General features: G+C 40.2%; 1 protein-coding gene and 1 long non-coding RNA gene across 2 annotated transcripts; one reads left to right on the forward strand and one right to left on the reverse strand.

The window, feature by feature from the left end:
* Window positions 1-1,508: 1,508 nt before the first annotated feature.
* On the reverse strand, window positions 1,509-15,890 carry LOC108876303 (cytochrome b5 reductase 4). The gene is made up of 15 exons (XM_018665742.2): window positions 15,377-15,890; window positions 14,915-15,068; window positions 12,640-12,740; window positions 11,768-11,852; window positions 10,208-10,289; window positions 9,998-10,055; window positions 9,498-9,591; window positions 8,630-8,662; window positions 8,412-8,534; window positions 8,088-8,228; window positions 5,995-6,141; window positions 4,773-4,923; window positions 4,408-4,494; window positions 2,242-2,403; window positions 1,509-1,982 (listed from the first exon to the last, which is right to left on the reverse strand). Exons 1-15 carry the CDS (start codon window positions 15,458-15,460, stop codon window positions 1,928-1,930), a joined length of 1,557 nt encoding a protein of 518 aa, XP_018521258.2. The 5' UTR covers window positions 15,461-15,890; the 3' UTR covers window positions 1,509-1,927.
* A 57-nt stretch (window positions 15,891-15,947) lies between these two features.
* Window positions 15,948-18,589, forward strand: LOC108876304 (uncharacterized). Its single transcript, XR_001959967.2, has 3 exons — window positions 15,948-16,561; window positions 17,057-17,185; window positions 18,103-18,589. It is a non-coding gene; the product is annotated as an uncharacterized LOC108876304 (long non-coding RNA).
* Window positions 18,590-19,015: the final 426 nt, after the last annotated feature.

Consider the following 19,015-nt stretch of genomic DNA (forward strand, 5'->3'; position numbering starts at 1 on the left):
ACTCATAGAGATGATGACCAGGCAGACGCTCTGCACAAGGTGCTCATGCCTGCTTTCAAAAGGAGCTGAGGAGCTCACAGTCTGTTTGACAGGCCTGACCTGCTCTCTACATTAAAGGACAACTTCAAAAAAAAAAAAAACGCACTCCTATGCAAGTATGTACCATTAGGTACGGTACACTTCAGGTTCCCTAAAACCATTATACTATACTGATACTGTCCCGCTGTCTGAGGCCCTGACGCAGGAGATCATCTCGAGTGCGACTGTGCTCTGCCGAGATGACGAGGAATCAGGATGCAGAATTTGCTTTCCACCCACAGATGTAGGGTGTAGAGGTTTTGGTGGCCCCTCACCCTGCAGTGCTGCTGGGCATTACAGAAGAGGGAAAGAGACAAGGCATGAGGACCATATCAGAGGCTTCTGATCACAAGGAATGACCTGAAGAGCAGCACTGCAGGGACACAAGTCAGGGTTTGGTCTGAGGACAGCAGCACTGGTCAGAATTGAGTGAAGGATGATTTCAGTCAGATACAGAGAGGTCCTTGAGGAAAACCTGCTCCAGAGGGCACAAGACCTGAGACTGAGGTGACAGTTCACCTATCAAAAGCACACAGCCCAGACAACTCTGGAGTGGCTTCAGGAAAAGTTTGTGACTGTCCTTGCATGGACCAGAGAAAACCCTGATTCAACCCCCCACAGATCATCAGTGGAGAGATCTGAAACTGGCAGTTCACAGATGCTTCCTGTCAACACTGGCTCCAGAGGATCTGTGATAATCTGCCCAAATCTACACGTGCAAAGCTTGTAGAAAGTTACCTATGACTTGAAGCTGTAACTGCTGCAGAGAAGCTGGATTAAGACTCTGAATACTTCTGTAAATGAGAGATTTCAGCTGAGAAATCAGTTTAGATTTCTGAGTGTAGATTGACAAGTCAAAATGGCCTCTGTATTCCCTTAAAATGAAATCTACAACACACTACACTGTCTGAATAATTTCTGATGCCACTGTATCTCAGACTCACTGTAACGTTCTGTTTGTGGAACAGACCGGGAGGCTCAGCTTTGTGGATGTTTTCAGTGCATGAAAAGCAGTTGTGTGGTGAAGAATGAATGAACACCTGATCTACTGCCACAGCAGGCTGTGCTGTAATATCACCCGGTGTGCTATGCTCCCTCCATTTAATGTCATGTTCATTTGATTGAACATGATTTGTCCGACCTGAATGTATCTGCTGCTATCTCCTGTCCTGTCACTCTGTGCTGGTTAGATTCCTACAGCGCACCCACACTAACACACTAACACTCGACTGTCGACACAGCGACATGCCACCTGCAAACAGGAATGTAACACCACTGTGCAAACTATCAAATATAACAGTGACATTAAGCAGCAGTGACAGGTTTCAGTGTCTGTAAAGGTCGAGTCAAAATTAAACTTGGGTGAGTCAGGACTACAATCAGAGGCAATAATGAAAACTGCCCCTGTCTTAATGAACAGGAGACTAACCTTTGGGATTGGTTAAAAACCATGATATATTTTATTTGACTGCAGTGGTCAAACTGCATCCATGTAACAGGAGCAGGAGCCAGAAGTGTCTGCAGAGCACCTTCTGCTACACACACAGGCTCATGTTCACTCTCTATGTTGCATTTTTCTTTTTATTTTACAATGTTTCAACACACTGGCCAAAGCGTCCAGAATTAGACTAATCTTACTGCACTGTGATTTTCTTTACAGCCCGTCAAAGCCTGGAGCGTGGTGTTGGTCTGCTGTCGGCATCATCAGGTCCTTGGTGCATAGAAATACAATTTTCCTTTCATTTCTCACAAACACAACTTTATAAATTAAAATCAACTCACACTCTCTCTTCTCACTCACAAACACACACAGTCTTTGCAGAGTGGAGTTGGGTCAAGGCAGAGCTCATCAGCCCTGGAAGGCGTGGAGCTCTCCTTCACCGAAACCCTGCAGCTTCAGCAACCTGAAAGATGAACGACGAGGAAAGGTCAAAGTGAAAAACCGCTGAGTGCAAAGAAATGAGACAAAGCTGACACCCTCAAGGCAGAGAGTATAAACTGAATATCTACACTGCTTATAAATAGAAATAAGACATTTGGATTTGCCTTCAGATAAAGCTGTTTGGACATATTGTTTCTTTTATTTCAGACCTGTCTGATCGCTGTCTTCTCTGTGTGAGGACGGTGCAGTGAGGGTTATATAATAAAGCTTTCAGTACACACCTGATTGTTAGTTCTGTGAAGGCAGTGGGCCCACACACACACGCATAGCATTTGGATCCTTCTGGCCTGTTGAGGAAGTCCTGGAGCATGGCCTCATCCACTCGCCCCTTCCTGCCGGTCCAACCCTCAGAGGGCTCAGAGAGGACGTACTCCACCTGAAACCTGACACGCAGCATCGACACAAGATGAACAAAGACACCGACGTCCAGAAAAATCGTTTTCAAACATTTTTACAAAGGCATGTAAAGCCTGATGTACATTGACACTGCCGCTCAGTGTCACTCAGTGTCTCATCTATTACATCTGAAAAAAGTTTCATAAAATCATACATATTCAGTTGTGATCTGCTGGGAGCACTGAGAAAATAAACATATAGACAAAAAGACATATCACATTCATGCATGTTCTTGTTACATGGCTGCAACTGTCAGGACTCAAAGCCAACCGTGAGACAGAGAACAGTTAACAGAGGGGTACACTGGGTATACACATGTGATGTTGTTACTCTGCACATGTACACAATGTTCTCCCAACATCAATCACATTTTACAACTATGACTAATAACCAGACTGATGCTGCAATACAATTTTATTGAACATAAAGATTTTTCAGTGTCTATCTCCTTTACCTCCTATACCTTCCTCAGCTGTGGAAGAATGGTTTCATTCTTCATCAAGACAACACACCAGCTCACACTGCTCTCTGTAAAGCAGGCTCTGAGATCCCTGTCTGAAGAAGACCTGAATGCAGCGGTGTGATGATGCAGAAGGGGAGTACGTTGAAGGAGAAAGAATTGAAAAATGTTTCTTCAATAAAATTGTATTACAGTATTAGCATCATTTTTTAATAGCCACACCTGGTATACTGCAGTTACTGGTGGCAGATAGTGCACCTGATAAAAGTCTAATAAAAGACTTTCTGACGTTTAAGGTCGGTGTCTGTCCATCTATGATTTACAGAGACTGACAACATCTGTAGGAGCTTTTCTTACTCTTAACAGTGAGTTGTCAACCCATCTCCTCTGGTATCCCTATTTAACTATAATATATTATATCTAAATATGTAACTGTAACTATCATCCCTATACACACACACACACACACACACACACACACACACACACTATATACCACTTATCCATTAAGGGTTGCGGGGCTGGATCCTCTCCCAGCTGACACTGGCTGAGAGGCTGGGTACACCCTGTACAGATCACCAGTCCATCACAGGGCCAACACATATACAGACAACCATTCACACTCATCAGTTAACCTGCATGTGTTTGGACTGTGGGAGGAAGCTGGAGAACCCAGAGAGAACCCACACAGGCACTGGGAGAACATGCAGACTCCACACAGAAAAGCCCCGGGCTCGAACCTGGAACCTTCTTGCTATGGGGCGACAGTGCTAACCACTGCACCACCCACTTTTTGCATTCAAATAAATCCCTTTATTAAGGACACATCATTTAATACATTTTCATTGTGCCCCTAAAGTTCTTTATGTGCTCCTCGGGGGAACAGTGAGCGTCCAGCCCTGGAATGACCAGACTGTTGAGGACCTGCAGTTTGCTTTATGTGACTGAATTTTTCATATTTAACTATTTCATATTCACCACTGCTGTGGCTGACTCCTGCAACCATGTTCAGTCGTGTCACACACTGAATGTGTGAATTGAATTATCAGAGCAGACAACAGAAGTGATTTATGCCGCCTTTCAACTGATGCATCAACTCATTTATCTTAAGGGGACAGCACCAGGAACCATACATTTTATTTATTATCAAGCATCATCTAAACAGCCACAGCTGTGAAACCTAACTTTTTTAATATGATGCTGCAGCTGTGGCAAGTTATCACTTCATGCAAGACCTAAAATCTGCTTAAAAGCCATAGAGAGGGAGGTTTCACTTAATCTTAAGCATCCAATCAGAAACCCACCCTTGTCACGTGCAGCTATTATCACTTAATAATGAGTCTGTGTAAAGGATGGTCTCTCCTCCCCTCTGTTCTCTTCAGATTCCTTCTCACAATTCTCACACATGCTCTGCCTTACACTCTCCACCATCTCATTTCTTTAATTTATGATTTGAAAGAAACATTTGCAGGTTGGATTGTGACAGCAACAACAGTAGAGGGCTTTAAACACAAATACACAGCTACAGTACCTCTCATTTTTAGCAGCCAGTTCATCCAGTTCGCAGCGCCACAGAATGTCCTCCTCTCGCCGGTTAAAAAACAGCAGCCTGGTTTTTCTGACAACACACAAATATGTTAGGACTTTACCAGGCAAAGCCTTGGATTTGGAACAAGTATCACACACAGTAAAACTAAATTGTACTATGGATTTGAGAGGCTGATTAGAAGGACAAGAAGAATACTTTGTTCAAACAAGACTTGAGTTATAGAGAGAGAAATACATTTATCTAGCCTGGGTTTTACCAATGAAAAAGACTGAGAATAATAATATATATTTATGGATGTGCCAATTAAGTGTTCCACCTCCTGATCTGAGTCGTGTGTTAGTTCCCACCTGATGGTGTCAGGGTCCTGAAGGGCCAGTTGGATGAGACGAGCCATGGGCGTGAATCCTGTGCCTGCTGCTAATAGGTAGAGGTATGTGACATCACGAAGGGGGCGGACAGCAAACGTACCCTCTGGACCACTAACAGATATATGGTCTCCTGGAGAAGTGAACAATAATATATAATTAATAAAATGACTCAGACAGAGTAGAACTCAGTGCAAACATTCTATACAGTTCAAGAGTTTCAAAATGAATAGGGGAACGCAGAGATTTTTGGACAGTCAGCATTTTGTCGACAATATAGAATTGCTAAAAAGAGTGAGTAATATAGCCTATACAGTGAAAACCACTGACAGTATGGAGAACGTACACTTTAGAAATGACATCATAACCACAAAAAGAGAAAAATGCATTTATTACTGAGCTCTAAAGGTCAGCAGGAGGTTAGTATTAGGTTCTCCTGATGCCCACTTCCCTCCGGGGGGAAAGCCATTCCTTTTTTGTGGATAATATCAGGAGGCCTGGTCTAAAAAAAAGTCATGTCAGCTGTGTTTCACTTAGTATTTAACTATCTTCACTGGTCTACAGGCGATTTCATTGTTAAGTTAGACTTGTTGAAACTAATGTTCCCCTTTAAAATGATTTATCAGTCTTAAACGTTTTTGCATTCTATGTCATAAATCATGGGAGGTTCACTAACAGACCACCAGCTGCACACTCCCTCCTCTCTCACTGCCACATTTCTTCAGGATTTTGTAAACCACTGATGCATTCTGCTCCAGGAGCTGGTTGTTAATAGGTACAGCATCAGCATGGCAGCACAGTTTCCTGTTACATGTGTATCAAACATGACCTCTCTCTTTATGCATATTCATCTAAGGAAGCCAAATAATAGGAGATATGATACAGACATGAATAATTCTCTACCTATAGAGAGCAGTTGCAAATAGTGAATGTGTAAAGGCTATATTTAGTTTGTGTGTCTTATGCCATTTCATCTTTTTTTAGTTTGCTCTTTACTTCATTTAAAATCTTCTATTACATTAAAAACATAAATAGACCTGTGATTAAAGTGAAGAGGCTTCTTCTCAGATTGAGTTTAACTACAGGTGTTGTTGTATGTACATCTGACCTTCAGTCTCCCACATTCTCCTCTTTCTGCTCTGCTCACACACGCACACACACTTAGAGCAGACTCCCAGCATGTGATGGCCTGGCTGTGACTCACCAGTGTGCAGGCTGTTGAGATGTTGGGTGAACACTCCATCAGGGTAGACTTTGATCATGAGGTAGAGGTGTGATTCCTGTGAGGAGAGGTGGGAGGCTGCTGCCAGGTTCTGATCAACTGGAGTGTATGGCCTCACTACCTCAGTGTCTGAATATGGACCAAAATGAAAAGAAAACTTACTATCATTACATGAAATATATGGTTAAGTCCATTCTGCTCCTTCAGACAAGCTTCAGTCTTAGCAAAGAGAACTTCCCCAAATCTGTGCTGATGTGTTACAGTGGCGAGAAAAAGTATGTGAACCCTTTAGATCGACCTGCTTTTTGATTGCTGCCATCTGCTGCCGTCACTTCCTGCAGTCGACACTTGAAAAAGGATGTTATCATACTGCTACAGACTAGTGTAATACAGCGACTAACTTCTCCTGCAGCAATCAGCAACTTCTCAGATGGTGAAGTTGGAAAGTTTAAAGCAAAGAAAGTGATGAATAGACTCATAAGGATAATGTGCGTATATTTCTCTATATATGATTACAGATGTGAGTCTTTATAGAAAATGATTCGATGTAAGAATTTTGAGACGTACACCATCTGTACATTTTCAAAGTACATGTTGGTTTCACTGTTCAGTAAAGGGTCTGGTTATGTTTGGTGATCAGGTTGTAAAATTTTGAGGGATGCTTCCATTTACTTAAGGACGTTATTAAAACTGATGTAATGATGTGGTATTGCACTAAAAATATTGCAATAAGGGGGAAGCAACAAAGTGTGGTTATTGTGTGTAACAATGAAACAATATTGTTAAATTGACCTGTATGTCAGTTGATCAAAAACATTTTGCTGACAAGGTGGGATTATTAAGGATAATGCCAGTATTTTGTTTTCCCATGTATTTGAATATAAATGATTGGCAGGGACACAGCCGCCAACATCAGGGAGCCTTCTAACCTTTAAGTATTATACTGAAATAATTTCTCAAAAATACATGATTGTGCAAACTTGATGTAGGATTCCTGAGTCAGAAAAAGCTTGTTATTTTTATCTTCCTAATTTTCCATGACATAGTATACGAAAACAATTTCACTTTCTCTCCCTATCATGTATGGTTGGCTCTGCGACGTGCCCACATTCTTTGAACAATCATTCCAAAGGATTACACTGTATCGGCTGGTCACAGTGGCCAGGTGCACTGCTATAAGAGTAAAAGTGTTTTTCAGCTGTGATTTTAATACTTTTAGTTAGAGCATGAGTAGCTGAGCAGCAGCTGAGAAGATACATCATGTTTCCACACTAAATAGATATTTGAAGTTTAAGAATTAGGAAGCTGCAGTAAGGCTGCAGTTCCTCTTGCACTGAGTGACAGTTTAACTGCAAGCTACAGATCAATTAAGGTTTACATCTCAAATATGAAACCTCAGTGGAGTTAGATGTGTCCATTACAAGAGACAGGAGGCCTGTGGCTGCATCTTGATGTCTATTATGTGCCAACAGCAGTTCAAACATTTTTTTCTGGTCACTAAAGAGACTGCTGCATGCTCTAGGTGGTGATGTGTGAAGTCATTCAACTAATTCCAACCATAAGTGGAGTCCGTATCTGCATATATGTAAGAGTTGTAAGCTTTTAAAGTTGAGTAGTTTGAAGAAAATTGAGTCTGTACTCCCATAGGATCCCATTCATTAATACATTTAAATCAAATTCATTTGAAACTGACATATATTTACATATATCTGCAACAGAAACAATAGCAGGAATGTGCTCAAAGAGCTGAACATTCAGACTGTTGAATGGTTTCTGTTGCAGAAAGTATACACGACTAGTTGGTGACCAAAAATGTCCAAAATGAAAATAATGGTGCTGTAGGTTAAGAATAAAGTAACTGCAATCACTAATAGCTGATGATAGCATAGACAGTATTTCTTCATAATTGGAGATATAGATGTAGATAGACTATAAATGAAGATCTGACCATATTTTAGACAAATGTACATATAAATGCAGATAATCTCTTCTTAATAATGAAGACTTGCTTTATATCGTTTGGTGCCATCTCATGGAATGCTCCCTTCATAAAGCCCATCTACTTGGTTCCTTACCTTGAATGAGGGCTTTGAGGTAGACATGTTGTCCAACAGGCACATGCATGACAGTCCCACGTGGGAGTTGCAGTCTGAACACATAGGTGTTGTGGTTCACCTCAGTCTTAGACAGCAACACACAGTCCCGATAGTAGGGAGCTGAGAAAAAGGACATCAGTGATGCAGGTTAATTTTTTACCTTTTGATCGGGTTTCTAACTAGCAAACAAGCAAATGTTATATGATGAAAGATTAAAAAACAATGCAGACTGTGGAGGTGGAAATGGCTCTGGCTGAGATGAACCCACAATCTCCTACTGATTTCTTCAGTCTTGGATCTCACCTCTGTCTTTTTTGCGTAGAAATGTGTTGTGGAATTCCTGTGGTTGACCAAGACTCGTCCATTTTCCTTTAGCCTGCTTGCGTATGCTGACCTGGATCTTTCCCACTGAGAAAGCAGTGTGGACTGTTGAAGAAATTAGAGTTTTGGAATTAGAACAAGCCAGTGAACTTCAACACTGATTGACTGACTTTTTGTTTAATATTGTCAAGCTGTCTTACCTGAAACATTTCCCTCAACTTCATCAGCTAGGCCTGAAAGAGCAGGAAAATAACCCTGATTTTACAACCAAAAACTTGTATACAACAGAATAATATTCTGTACATTGTGTCATGCTTTCATGCAAATCATGGTTGGTGTCAGTGCCATGTCTAATGCCATACTTCCAAACTAGAATTCCCACCTCGTGGGCATTTATGTGAAATGTTGTCCTAACTAGCACATGAATTCTTGAGTTATGAATATTAAAAGAGTCATATCGGAGCAAAAACCAACACATCGAAGAACTGTCTGTGGAGCTCAGAGACAGGACTGTGTCCAGGCATCTAGGGAAGGCTTCAAAAACCTTTCTCTTGCATCGAAGGTTCCCAAGAGAGTGGGCTTCCAGTGGCTTCCATAATTCTTGTCTTGTCTGTCTGCCTGGCCTAACAGAGCAATCAGGACTAAGAACCTGATGGTCAGTCTGGCTGAGCTTTAATGAATTACCGAAAGAAACCTTTAAAATTCCGTTTTTACTTTGTCATTATGTGGTATTTATTGTAGATTGATGAGGAGCATAAGGCTGCAACATTACATGTGAAAAAAGTGAAAGGGTCTGAATACTTCCTGAATGCACTGTCTGTCAACTTCTATTGATTTTCATTCTACACGTGTACTTGTTCTGTCATTCTCAGACAGGAATGACAGACTTTAATGGCATATAGAAACGTAACTGTATATTATTAGTCACACTTTATTGGATGATCACCTTCTAAAAAAATAGCCAATCCTGGCACTAAGCAAGCAAGTAAACTTTAATTATACAGTACTGTACTTTACAAAGGGACTGATGAGAGAAAGAGGGAGTAAACTAGCCATATCTCTACTCACATAAATGTATCATGTAGGACATTTTCCCCAGCAGTACTTCCAGTCGTAGAACTCCCGCCTCCAGGTCAACAACTGTACAGCCTGAGCTGGGAATCTGACAGAAAAAAATAATATGCATAAATATAATGTGTGTATATACACACACACATATATATATATGTAATGTAAATTTCCCCACGATGAGACCAATAAAGGATTATCTTATCCTATCTTATCTTATTTCATCCTCTTCAACTATTGACCAAGGCACCTGTTTAGCCAACTGGTAACTGCAGCCTACAAACCTTATTAAAATAAGACTAGTTGCGAAACTGTTCCAGGCTTTAAAGCTCTCACCAGAAATTCTGATGAATTATTCTGATAAATTGTATTTGATGAACAGAAAGAGAAAGGTGGCCCAATCATCATCCCCTCCCCTTCAACCTCCACATGTAGGGACAAAGGTTAATTACTACTCGGCTACTAACTCGATGTCCATGGATGTATGTATGAGTGGGTACCTTTCTTTTGGCATAAACAACTAGATGAACAGTCACATCTGTTTGGAACCAGTCGTACCTGCATCAACAACAGACAGCAGATAATAATGTAATTATTTATAATTATTTAGATTATATATATTATATTTATATAATTTATATAAATATTTATGTCTTAAACTTTGACAAGTGTGCATCATATATATTTTTCTGATGTACTATTTCTTATACCGAGGCCGCAAATCTTTATCTGGCGGAGGAGCAGCTGGGATAGGTGGAGTGAGGCCAGTCAGTGGTGGAGGAGGGATGATAGCTGAGAAGAAAAACAGAAAATATCACTACAACAAAGACTTCTGTTCAGTTCTTTGCTATTACAGATTCCGAGACCAGTGTTCATTTTTCATTAAAGAATTTAGTATGCTTTCTTCAATTAAAACCACACTGTAAAGTCCGTACATTAATACATTCTATTAATGAAAGCATACCATAATTCTTTAGATTGATTTCCAGGCAACCAGTGCTTTTCACTAGTTTTAATATAATATTAAAAAAGTCAAGCTGCTTAAAATCCTGCAAAACATTCAGTTGTGTTTATTATTATGTCAAACTTGTTCTCCTCATGTGGAAATCCAGTCTGAAAGCAGGGGTTGTTTTGCAATCTCTCCCTGTTTTTCAAGTGTAAGAAACTCTAATGTAACAGACTTGAGTCGACTGGGAGATGCTGTTTAGAACACTGGACTTAATCCTTGTTATCTTCAGAACTTTTACAATATTCTTTTTCTTTTCTTTTTTTTTTTTTTTTTACATAAACAAATTATATAAACAGTTCTGTCTGACAAACATGCCTTTGTCACAGCTCCACCTGTGACTCCTGCATTACCTAGTGTTTCCTCGTTCTCTCCTCTGTCTGTGTATGTGTGTGTTTCCTGGGGGTGCAGCTCTGCAAGAAGCCACAGTATAAGATTCCCTGCTCTGTTTCCACTCGTCACCAGACTGTTCTGCCGGTAAGGTGCTATCTAGACTTTCAGTCACGCAGTCTCTTGTGTAGGTCTGAACATTATTCTCCATGTGTCTCTTGTGTGCATAGAAACCTTGTCTTCCCTGTGCTTCAGTGTCTCTGGTACTGCTCAGCCTGCCACACCATTCCAAAACCTGTCTCAGAGTCAAACAAAGCCTGCACACCCTAACATGTCTAGTGTTTGTTCTTTGGAGTGTTTCAGTTGCCTGTGTCTTCAGTCTATGTTCTCATGGTCTTTTCTTTAACTTTTATCTTGTAGCTTATGAGGCTTTAATTGTTGTATGTTTCCGTTACCCTTGTTTTTATTGATTCTATGAGAAAGGTGCTATACCAAAACAATTATCATTATTATTAGTAGTAGTAGTAATTAGTATTATTATGTTACACTCCCTGGTAGGACTCACCCTCTCCTGCTGACAGCTCACTCTACTCCACCACTACCAGAATCTAGAATCTGGCGTCCTGTCCTATCTCCAGTCTTCATATGGGCCTACACTCAATGAAGATGCTTCACATTGATGGAGTCCAGTCGGCAAAACTCTTGCTGTTGCCTACCTCAATAAATTCTGTAATTCACTTTCATTTGATTTCTCCTTTTTGAACTACCAGGGTGATTCTCAGCAGAGATTCTGAGACACTTGACAAAACCAGACCATGCTTTTGTTTAAGATAGAAACTACAGTGACTGCAATCACTGACTGCCAATTAAAGTGCATGACAGCCTGGTTAAGACTGAGCTAAGAGCTGTAAGCTCTGTGTGTGTGTGTGTGTACCTTTGATAGCTGTTGTGGCCTTAGTGGCCATCCTGCCCACCAGGCACTCTTTCAACATGGACTCATAGTTCACCCACCGATGGACCTGTGCACAAACACAAATATTACCATAGAAACACATGTAAGCCCATCACGTTGCCCACACTCACATTTAACAGCTCACAGAACTACATCAAACTTTGCAGCATATTCAAGGTCACCAAAACAAAACATGTTTTAGGACTCCTGAGGTCCTGGAGCTTGTTTTTACTCCTGAGCTTTTTCAGGAACATGTTATAGTCACATTTTGGCAGGTATCCTTTAGTATGGGCCCAGTGAGGCACAAAGAGAAAGCAGGGACTAACATTTGTCAGCTAAGAATACTATCTATTACCAGTAGCGAATGCTGTCCCAGTTGGACATTAAAAACTAGAAACTGGAAAAAAGAGGAAAAACACACACAAAAGCTGACAGAAAAAGATTTTAAACAGATTTTAAAACACATCACAATGAGGTCAATTTTTCAAAATCTAGAAACTTTTAAATGTGAAAATAACAATGGATGGCCACCAATAACAAATGCATGCCCTTCAGTGGGCTCATTAGCAGGGAAGCTATCTTCTCTACATTGGTGGACCACTAGGAATTTAACCATTCATCAGCCATCACTACAACTATACCAAATGGATTTTTAATTTATAATAATAATCTTCACAAATATGTTCAAATAATTACAGTGTCTTTAAGATGTATAATCTGTTGGACTATTTTAACCACTGATGTGAAAAAGTCATTTTATTATCACCATAATACCTGGAAATGCAGGACTGCACCTTCAGCTATAAAAGATAACATGAAAACTGGTGCTTTATTTTCTTTATCACTCTCCACACCTGATCAAACAGGTCAGTGCCATCTATCCCAGCTGCCTTCATCAGCTCCTCTTCTCCACCAGGGTGATAGTCCATGTAGGGGGTCACATTGTACACCATACCTGAAAAGACAGAGAAAAAAATCCTCTGTACATGCAGCGCATTCTGAAAGTATTCAGACCCCTTTGCTTTTTTCACATTTTGTAATGTTCTAGTCTCTCCCATCTCCAGACAGGATCTCTGGGGCTCAGCCAGAATGATCATCAGGTTCATGGTCACCTCTGTTACCAAGGCCGTCTCCTGCAATTGCTTGGTTAGCCTGGGCAGACAGCTCTAGGAAGAGTCCTCATTGTTACACACTTCCTCCATGTAAGAATTATGGGGGGCACTGTGCTCTTGAGAACTGTCAATGGAGCAGAAGGTTTTCTGTATCTTTCCCCAGATCTGTGCCTCAACGCAACCCTGTCTCTGAGCTCTGCAGACAGTTCCTTCTTCCTCATGTCTTGTTTTTAGCCCTGATATTATTGTCAGCTGTGAGACCTTATACAGACAGGTGTCTGTCTTTCAAAATCATGTCCAATAAATTGAATTTACCACAGTTGGACTCCAATCAAGGTGTAGAAACATCTCAAAAATGATCAAGAGAAATAGGAGGAATCTGAGCTTCATTTCAGGTGTCATAGTAAAGGGTCTGAATATTTTCTAACACTTCAGTTTTTCCCTTTTTAACAAATTTGAAAAAAATCTGTTTTTTGCATTGACATTATGGGGTAGAGTGTAGAGTGTGTGAATATTTTCTGAATGCACTGTAGAACAGTCCAGTGCCCTCTGCTGACAGACACTGATTCCAGCAGTAAAGAGTTTTTGATTTGAAGAGGGATTATGTGTCAGTTAAGTTGCTGTTTACCATCACAGAAATCTCATATAACTACCAATGCAGTGTGTGTACTTAGAGACCAAAGCAGGCATACAGAGAGTAGACAGCCAGCATCAATGCTGGTAAAGCAGGCAACAACTGTCCCAACAGCCTGAGAACACTTTGTTATTTTGTTGGGAATGAGTAGCTCACTCTTACACTAAATGCAAAGTTGTGGTGAGTTTGAGCAATAGAAAGATCAGGTTCCAATTTGCAAAAAAAAGATACTACAAGAGGTGTGGAGCCAAGTGTTACGGACAGGTGAAACAAAGACATGTTACTCTGTATGTAAGCCATGCCGTGGTCTGGGACTCTACCTCACTAGTGTTTACTGATAATGGCATGACTGCAACTAAAATATTAAAACATTTCACAGTGACATGTTTTAGTTTTTGTTCATTAGTTTATTTATTCATTTACACTTCACAAGAACTACTACTAGGCTTGTAGTAACAGCAGTATAGTGTCTTCTGTGGTGCCAGAGGAGCTTTATGGAGTGTGAAAAAAGAATCCTGATTTTGTCATCTTGGCGTCTCAGAAGTTAAGAAGTTTAAAAAAACACTGGCATTTACTAGGAAATACAATCATAACAAAAGTTAACTACTGAGTTGAGAAGTGTGAAATCCAGTGTTTTTGAAGTTTAATCTAAACAAGAGACTACAGGTCAGGATACCTCTGTTGCATCGATTTTGACCATTCCCCCAGTCTAAGTATATATCAAATTGCTATAATGCCCTGTTAAATCAAAAGTGCTAAAGTACAGAGTCAGCACAAAGGTGTCCAGTTCTTGTATGAATCGCGCAACTTAAACTTCACCTGACCAAATAAATGTGTTTGCCTCCATGTAAAATTTGATTTTATCATGAGGAACTTTGATTGCACACAGGGCATGTTAATTTGAGTGTTAGGGTTCATTGCTCTGGTCTAGTTGACCTTAATAGTGGGCCATCCTGTCTGGAGCACATCTCTCTACATTTCACAGCACATGGCACCATTTCAAAATGTGCAATATCTGTATTTAGTTCTGTCTCTATGTATATAGTCCTGTGTATATTGCTCCTTTGTTCATACTTTTATTACATTTTCCTGTCCTTACATTTATATTTTTATAATATTATCTTGCTTATACCTGTCTTTTCTCGTATTTATGCCTTTTTTCTCTTTTCAATCACTTATGCTGCTGCGACAATGTAAATTTCCCTGTTGTGGGACTAATAAAGGATTATCTTAGCTTCTCTTATACAAGACAAAGAGGGATCAAGAATCATGGAGCTGACATTAAGTGTCCTCCAAATCTGCCAAGTAGTACAGCTACCATGCAGGTTGTTCTTCTGTTTGAGTGTGAACCAGCCTTCTTCCACGTCCACCACTCAGTCTTACCTCGTATGCAAGTCCAGCAGTCATCTCTTGTGTTGTGTTTCTGAAGTTCCTCCTGGGTAACCTCAATCAGACGCCCTCTGAGCCCAGTCAGATCTTTGCCACTCTTAGAGAATCGAATCCAGTCCATCAGACTGTGGCCAGGCTTTAAGGCCACCTGAGCAAGCAACGACAGTCAAGAAGCAGACAAGTGCGTTATTTATTCTCATCTGCAGATGTGTTGAAAGCACGTGAAGGTACAAAAGCATCACAATGAGACTACAGAAGTTACATAATATTGCTTACACACCAATTACTTATGATGCTTTCATCTTAAATTAACACCCATAGAATGAAAGATTTAGCGTGAACTTCCCCATTATCAAGGGGTATATCTGTCACTCAACTTTAAGCTGTCATCTCAAAGCACCGTATACTTTCTGTAACGGGAGCAACTGTTTTATACTGTTATGGTTGGAGTGTTACCTTGTTCCTCCCGGACTGGCCGGACGGTGCGACCCGCTGCTGGGAGCTCGGCGCAGGGAAGGACTGGGTCGGAATGTTCAACATGTTCTGAACGCTTCGGAAACAGCCCCAGTTTCGAAGAAAACCTATTTAACCAACGGTTAAATAACCACAATAACACATGGACGCTGACTGCTAGGTGATACTGGCACAAGTCCTCACCGTGCTGTAACCAATGACTGTATATAAATTTGAATATATGTATATATGTGGGTGTTTATATGCAGTCGTTGGTTGCAACACATAACTTCCAAAACTGTGTTGAGCAATGCTGCTTAGCTAGAAGGTTAATCTAAGCTAGGCTAACAAGACATTACGTACTAGCAACCTTACTCATAACAGCAAATTCTACATCGACACATTAAAATACCGAGAAAAAGTATTATTATAATTCAAGAATTAACACGCAAATACAGTCGTTGCTCGATATCTAGAGGTTGGCTGCGAGCTAACTGTGTCAGGTTCCGCCACCATAGGGACTACAATAATTGTCGCACATTCTGACGACATCGTCAACAAATGGTGTCATCAAGTTGCGACGGATTTTCGTTGTCTGTCTCTCTGGTGTTCATATCATACGTTACAAACAACGCCAGTATTTACATAAGCGACATCACGTCAGTACAGTAGCTAACACTGGTGGCAGTTCCTGTTAAAATATGCTTTTGTCACCGTTGATATTTTAACATGTCACAGCAAGAGAAGCACAGGTGCCATTAATATAACTGATAACGGCTGCATTACATTCAGTCCAATATTGTGCGTGCTAGCTCACTAACATAGTTGACACACTTAAATGGAGCAATTTTTTCATTAGTGGTGATAATTTTACTTGTGCTTATTAATTATACTTGTTTGACTAAAACTGACGTGAAAAATGCTAGTAACACACCTGAAATTAAACTGTTGAAGGAAGCAGTGAAATATCCACTTGAGCCACTGTCAGTGTCAGCATCGTCTTCCTCTTCTGAATCTCTCTGGCTTTCATCTGACATTGTTAAAACATGGTATCTCACACAGCTTTGATGTAGTATTTATTTACAGTGTAAAGTGTGCCTCTCACTTCCATCATGGCAACTGAGGGGTGTGCTTTAAAGAGGCTAATCTGCTAAGAGGATTCAAGAGTTCTCCAACTTCACAATAAAGGTACAAGCATCTAGCCATGAGGACCATAGGCTGACTTGGCAGAGACTATGTTTAATGTTGATGAGATGATGAGATGATATATTTTGGCTTGTCATTGCAGGAAAAGCACAGGTGGGGATAATAACTTTATGATGGCTCTGTTTCAAGTGTCTGAGTGAGCCATTTCAGTGGTCCAACATGCTCAATACAGAGCCCTGGAAGTAGCTCACCTAAATAGAATACAGTCATTTCTAATGTTATTGATGCTTTTCTTATCAATAAAAAGGTAAAAGCACAAGTCAGAGAGAAACAGAGGTCTTTGTTACTGACTGGATGGTCAATAAGCTCTACTATGGAACTTTGGTCTTAACAATGTAAACTTATGTGATAACCTTGAGCTCTTTGTAATGTGATGTACATCATTCTAAAATAATAATTCTATGGTAATCTACATTATTATTTGCTCTTTTTAAGAATTTGATTAATTAAGCTATCTTATTTGATTTCTTTCAACAGTTTTATGGATATCAGCAGTTCCAGCCTTCTAGAAGTCTCTGGGTGCTGCCTGGGAGCTCCACATGTAGCTCTGCTGAGGGACATTATAACCTCTTGTGAACCAATGAAGAAACCTGGGAGGGAATGAATGTAAGATCTCCATCTTCAAACCCCCACCTCCTAAGGATTTTTTTCTGACTTCTTCGGAGGCCTTGTTGGGTCTCTCTCTGTAAATATAATCATTTAAAGAGTACGGTCTAGACCTGCTCTGTATGAAAAGTGCCTTGATATAACTTCTGCTGAAATAAATAAATAAATAATAAATAAATAAAACTGAATCGAATCGAATCAAATCAAATTGAACTGAATTTGATTGCACCATGTTCAAAACAGTTGCTTTCATACATTCAGAAATATCAGTACTTGTAATTCTGAATTCACATAGATTTTTGCACACATTCATAAATCTAAGTACACACATACATATTGCAGTACAGTTTCACAACTGCCAACACATTGGCTTATACCATTATCACATATACCCCCATATTCAAAGGAGTTTTGGCAAATCATCAGATGATTGATTGATTGACTGTTTTTGTGATATTATTCGGACTGTTTTCTGCTTTGCTGAAGTTGCTGCTACAATCACCCAGAACACATGAGGATCAATAAGGTTCAAATGGAACTTCAGCATGCATGTTTTTCCCTGCAGCTCCCTGCAGATGGCAGCAGAGATCAATAATAGTGATCCAGTGGCAGAAAACTTCAAAATGTTTTATCTTCCATAACAGGGCAATGTGAGCACACCTAGTTAAATTGTGTAGTTTCAGATATTGCACACATGTAGAGAGACAGTTTTAAAGTAAATGTTACACATGGGAGCTAAAATCTGTGTCATGTGACTAGTGTATCTGTAAGTGTGATTGTGTTTTGATTGTGTTTGTTGGTTTGTATAGTGCTGTATTCTAACACTATCCTCCTCTCTCCATCTCTTGCTGTCTCATATTCCACCTCTTTTCCTCTCTCTTTTGTCACTCCACCCATCTCTTCCTCTCTCCCTGTAGATCCAGCACACAGGCAGATAATTACAATTTCAAAACCATTTGCCAGATCATTACCAGCTAATCCCATGTTTGGTCTGATGAGTCACGCACCTCATTTGCCACGGTGCAGGGCAGCTTGGGACTCTTTCACAAATACTAGCCAAGGACCACTGGTCTGCCCTGTAGGGCCACCGGACCGCTGGGGTTGGGGTTGAGGGTGGGTGGTGGGGTGTTCCTCTGGGATAAGCATGGATCACAAGACCCAACAGAGTGGAAATTGTTGTGTGAGTGTTGTGTGAAGCTGGATGAGATTTTTAATTATTATTTAGACTTATGTTCGCTGTAAAAGACTGTATCCACTGTGACTAATTGTCATCATTATCTTGTCTGAAGCATAAAAAGCTTTTCACCGGTACAGTTCATACTACCTACATTTGAAATGTTGCTTTGCTGAAATAAATTAATTACCCTTTTATTTGTGTTTATTTAAGTCATGCCTAATTAAAAACTGTCAAGATTTCAACAACTCATTATTTCCTGTAATGAAATTGTGTTTTATATACTTTGTAATAAGCTGAGTTCACAAAACTCCATGAAAAGCATTTATATCTACAGCTCATATAATGACCTGCCACGAACCATCAAAACCAGTTTGAACTTGTTTTTCTGTCAGCGTAGAGTCTTTGTTGGGGTCAGTTCATGTAGTCTGCCAGTTTACTGTACTTAAGACACTAAGCACTCCTATGCAGCACTGTAGTCCATGTTAGCCAAGTTTTATAGGCCTATGTACAGGAAAGGATGAGGTTTTAGGCAGTCCAACACAGCAGACACACAATGAGAAATCTGTGACTATAAACTAACATTGCATGCAGGTAAATGCAGCCATTTGTTCTAAGCCTTTAGCTGCCGAGCTAGAACTAAGGTCTATCTATCT

This window comes from Lates calcarifer, linkage group LG15 (genome assembly GCF_001640805.2).
Source record: "Lates calcarifer isolate ASB-BC8 linkage group LG15, TLL_Latcal_v3, whole genome shotgun sequence".
In the NCBI taxonomy this organism is placed as follows: Eukaryota; Metazoa; Chordata; class Actinopteri; family Centropomidae; genus Lates; species Lates calcarifer.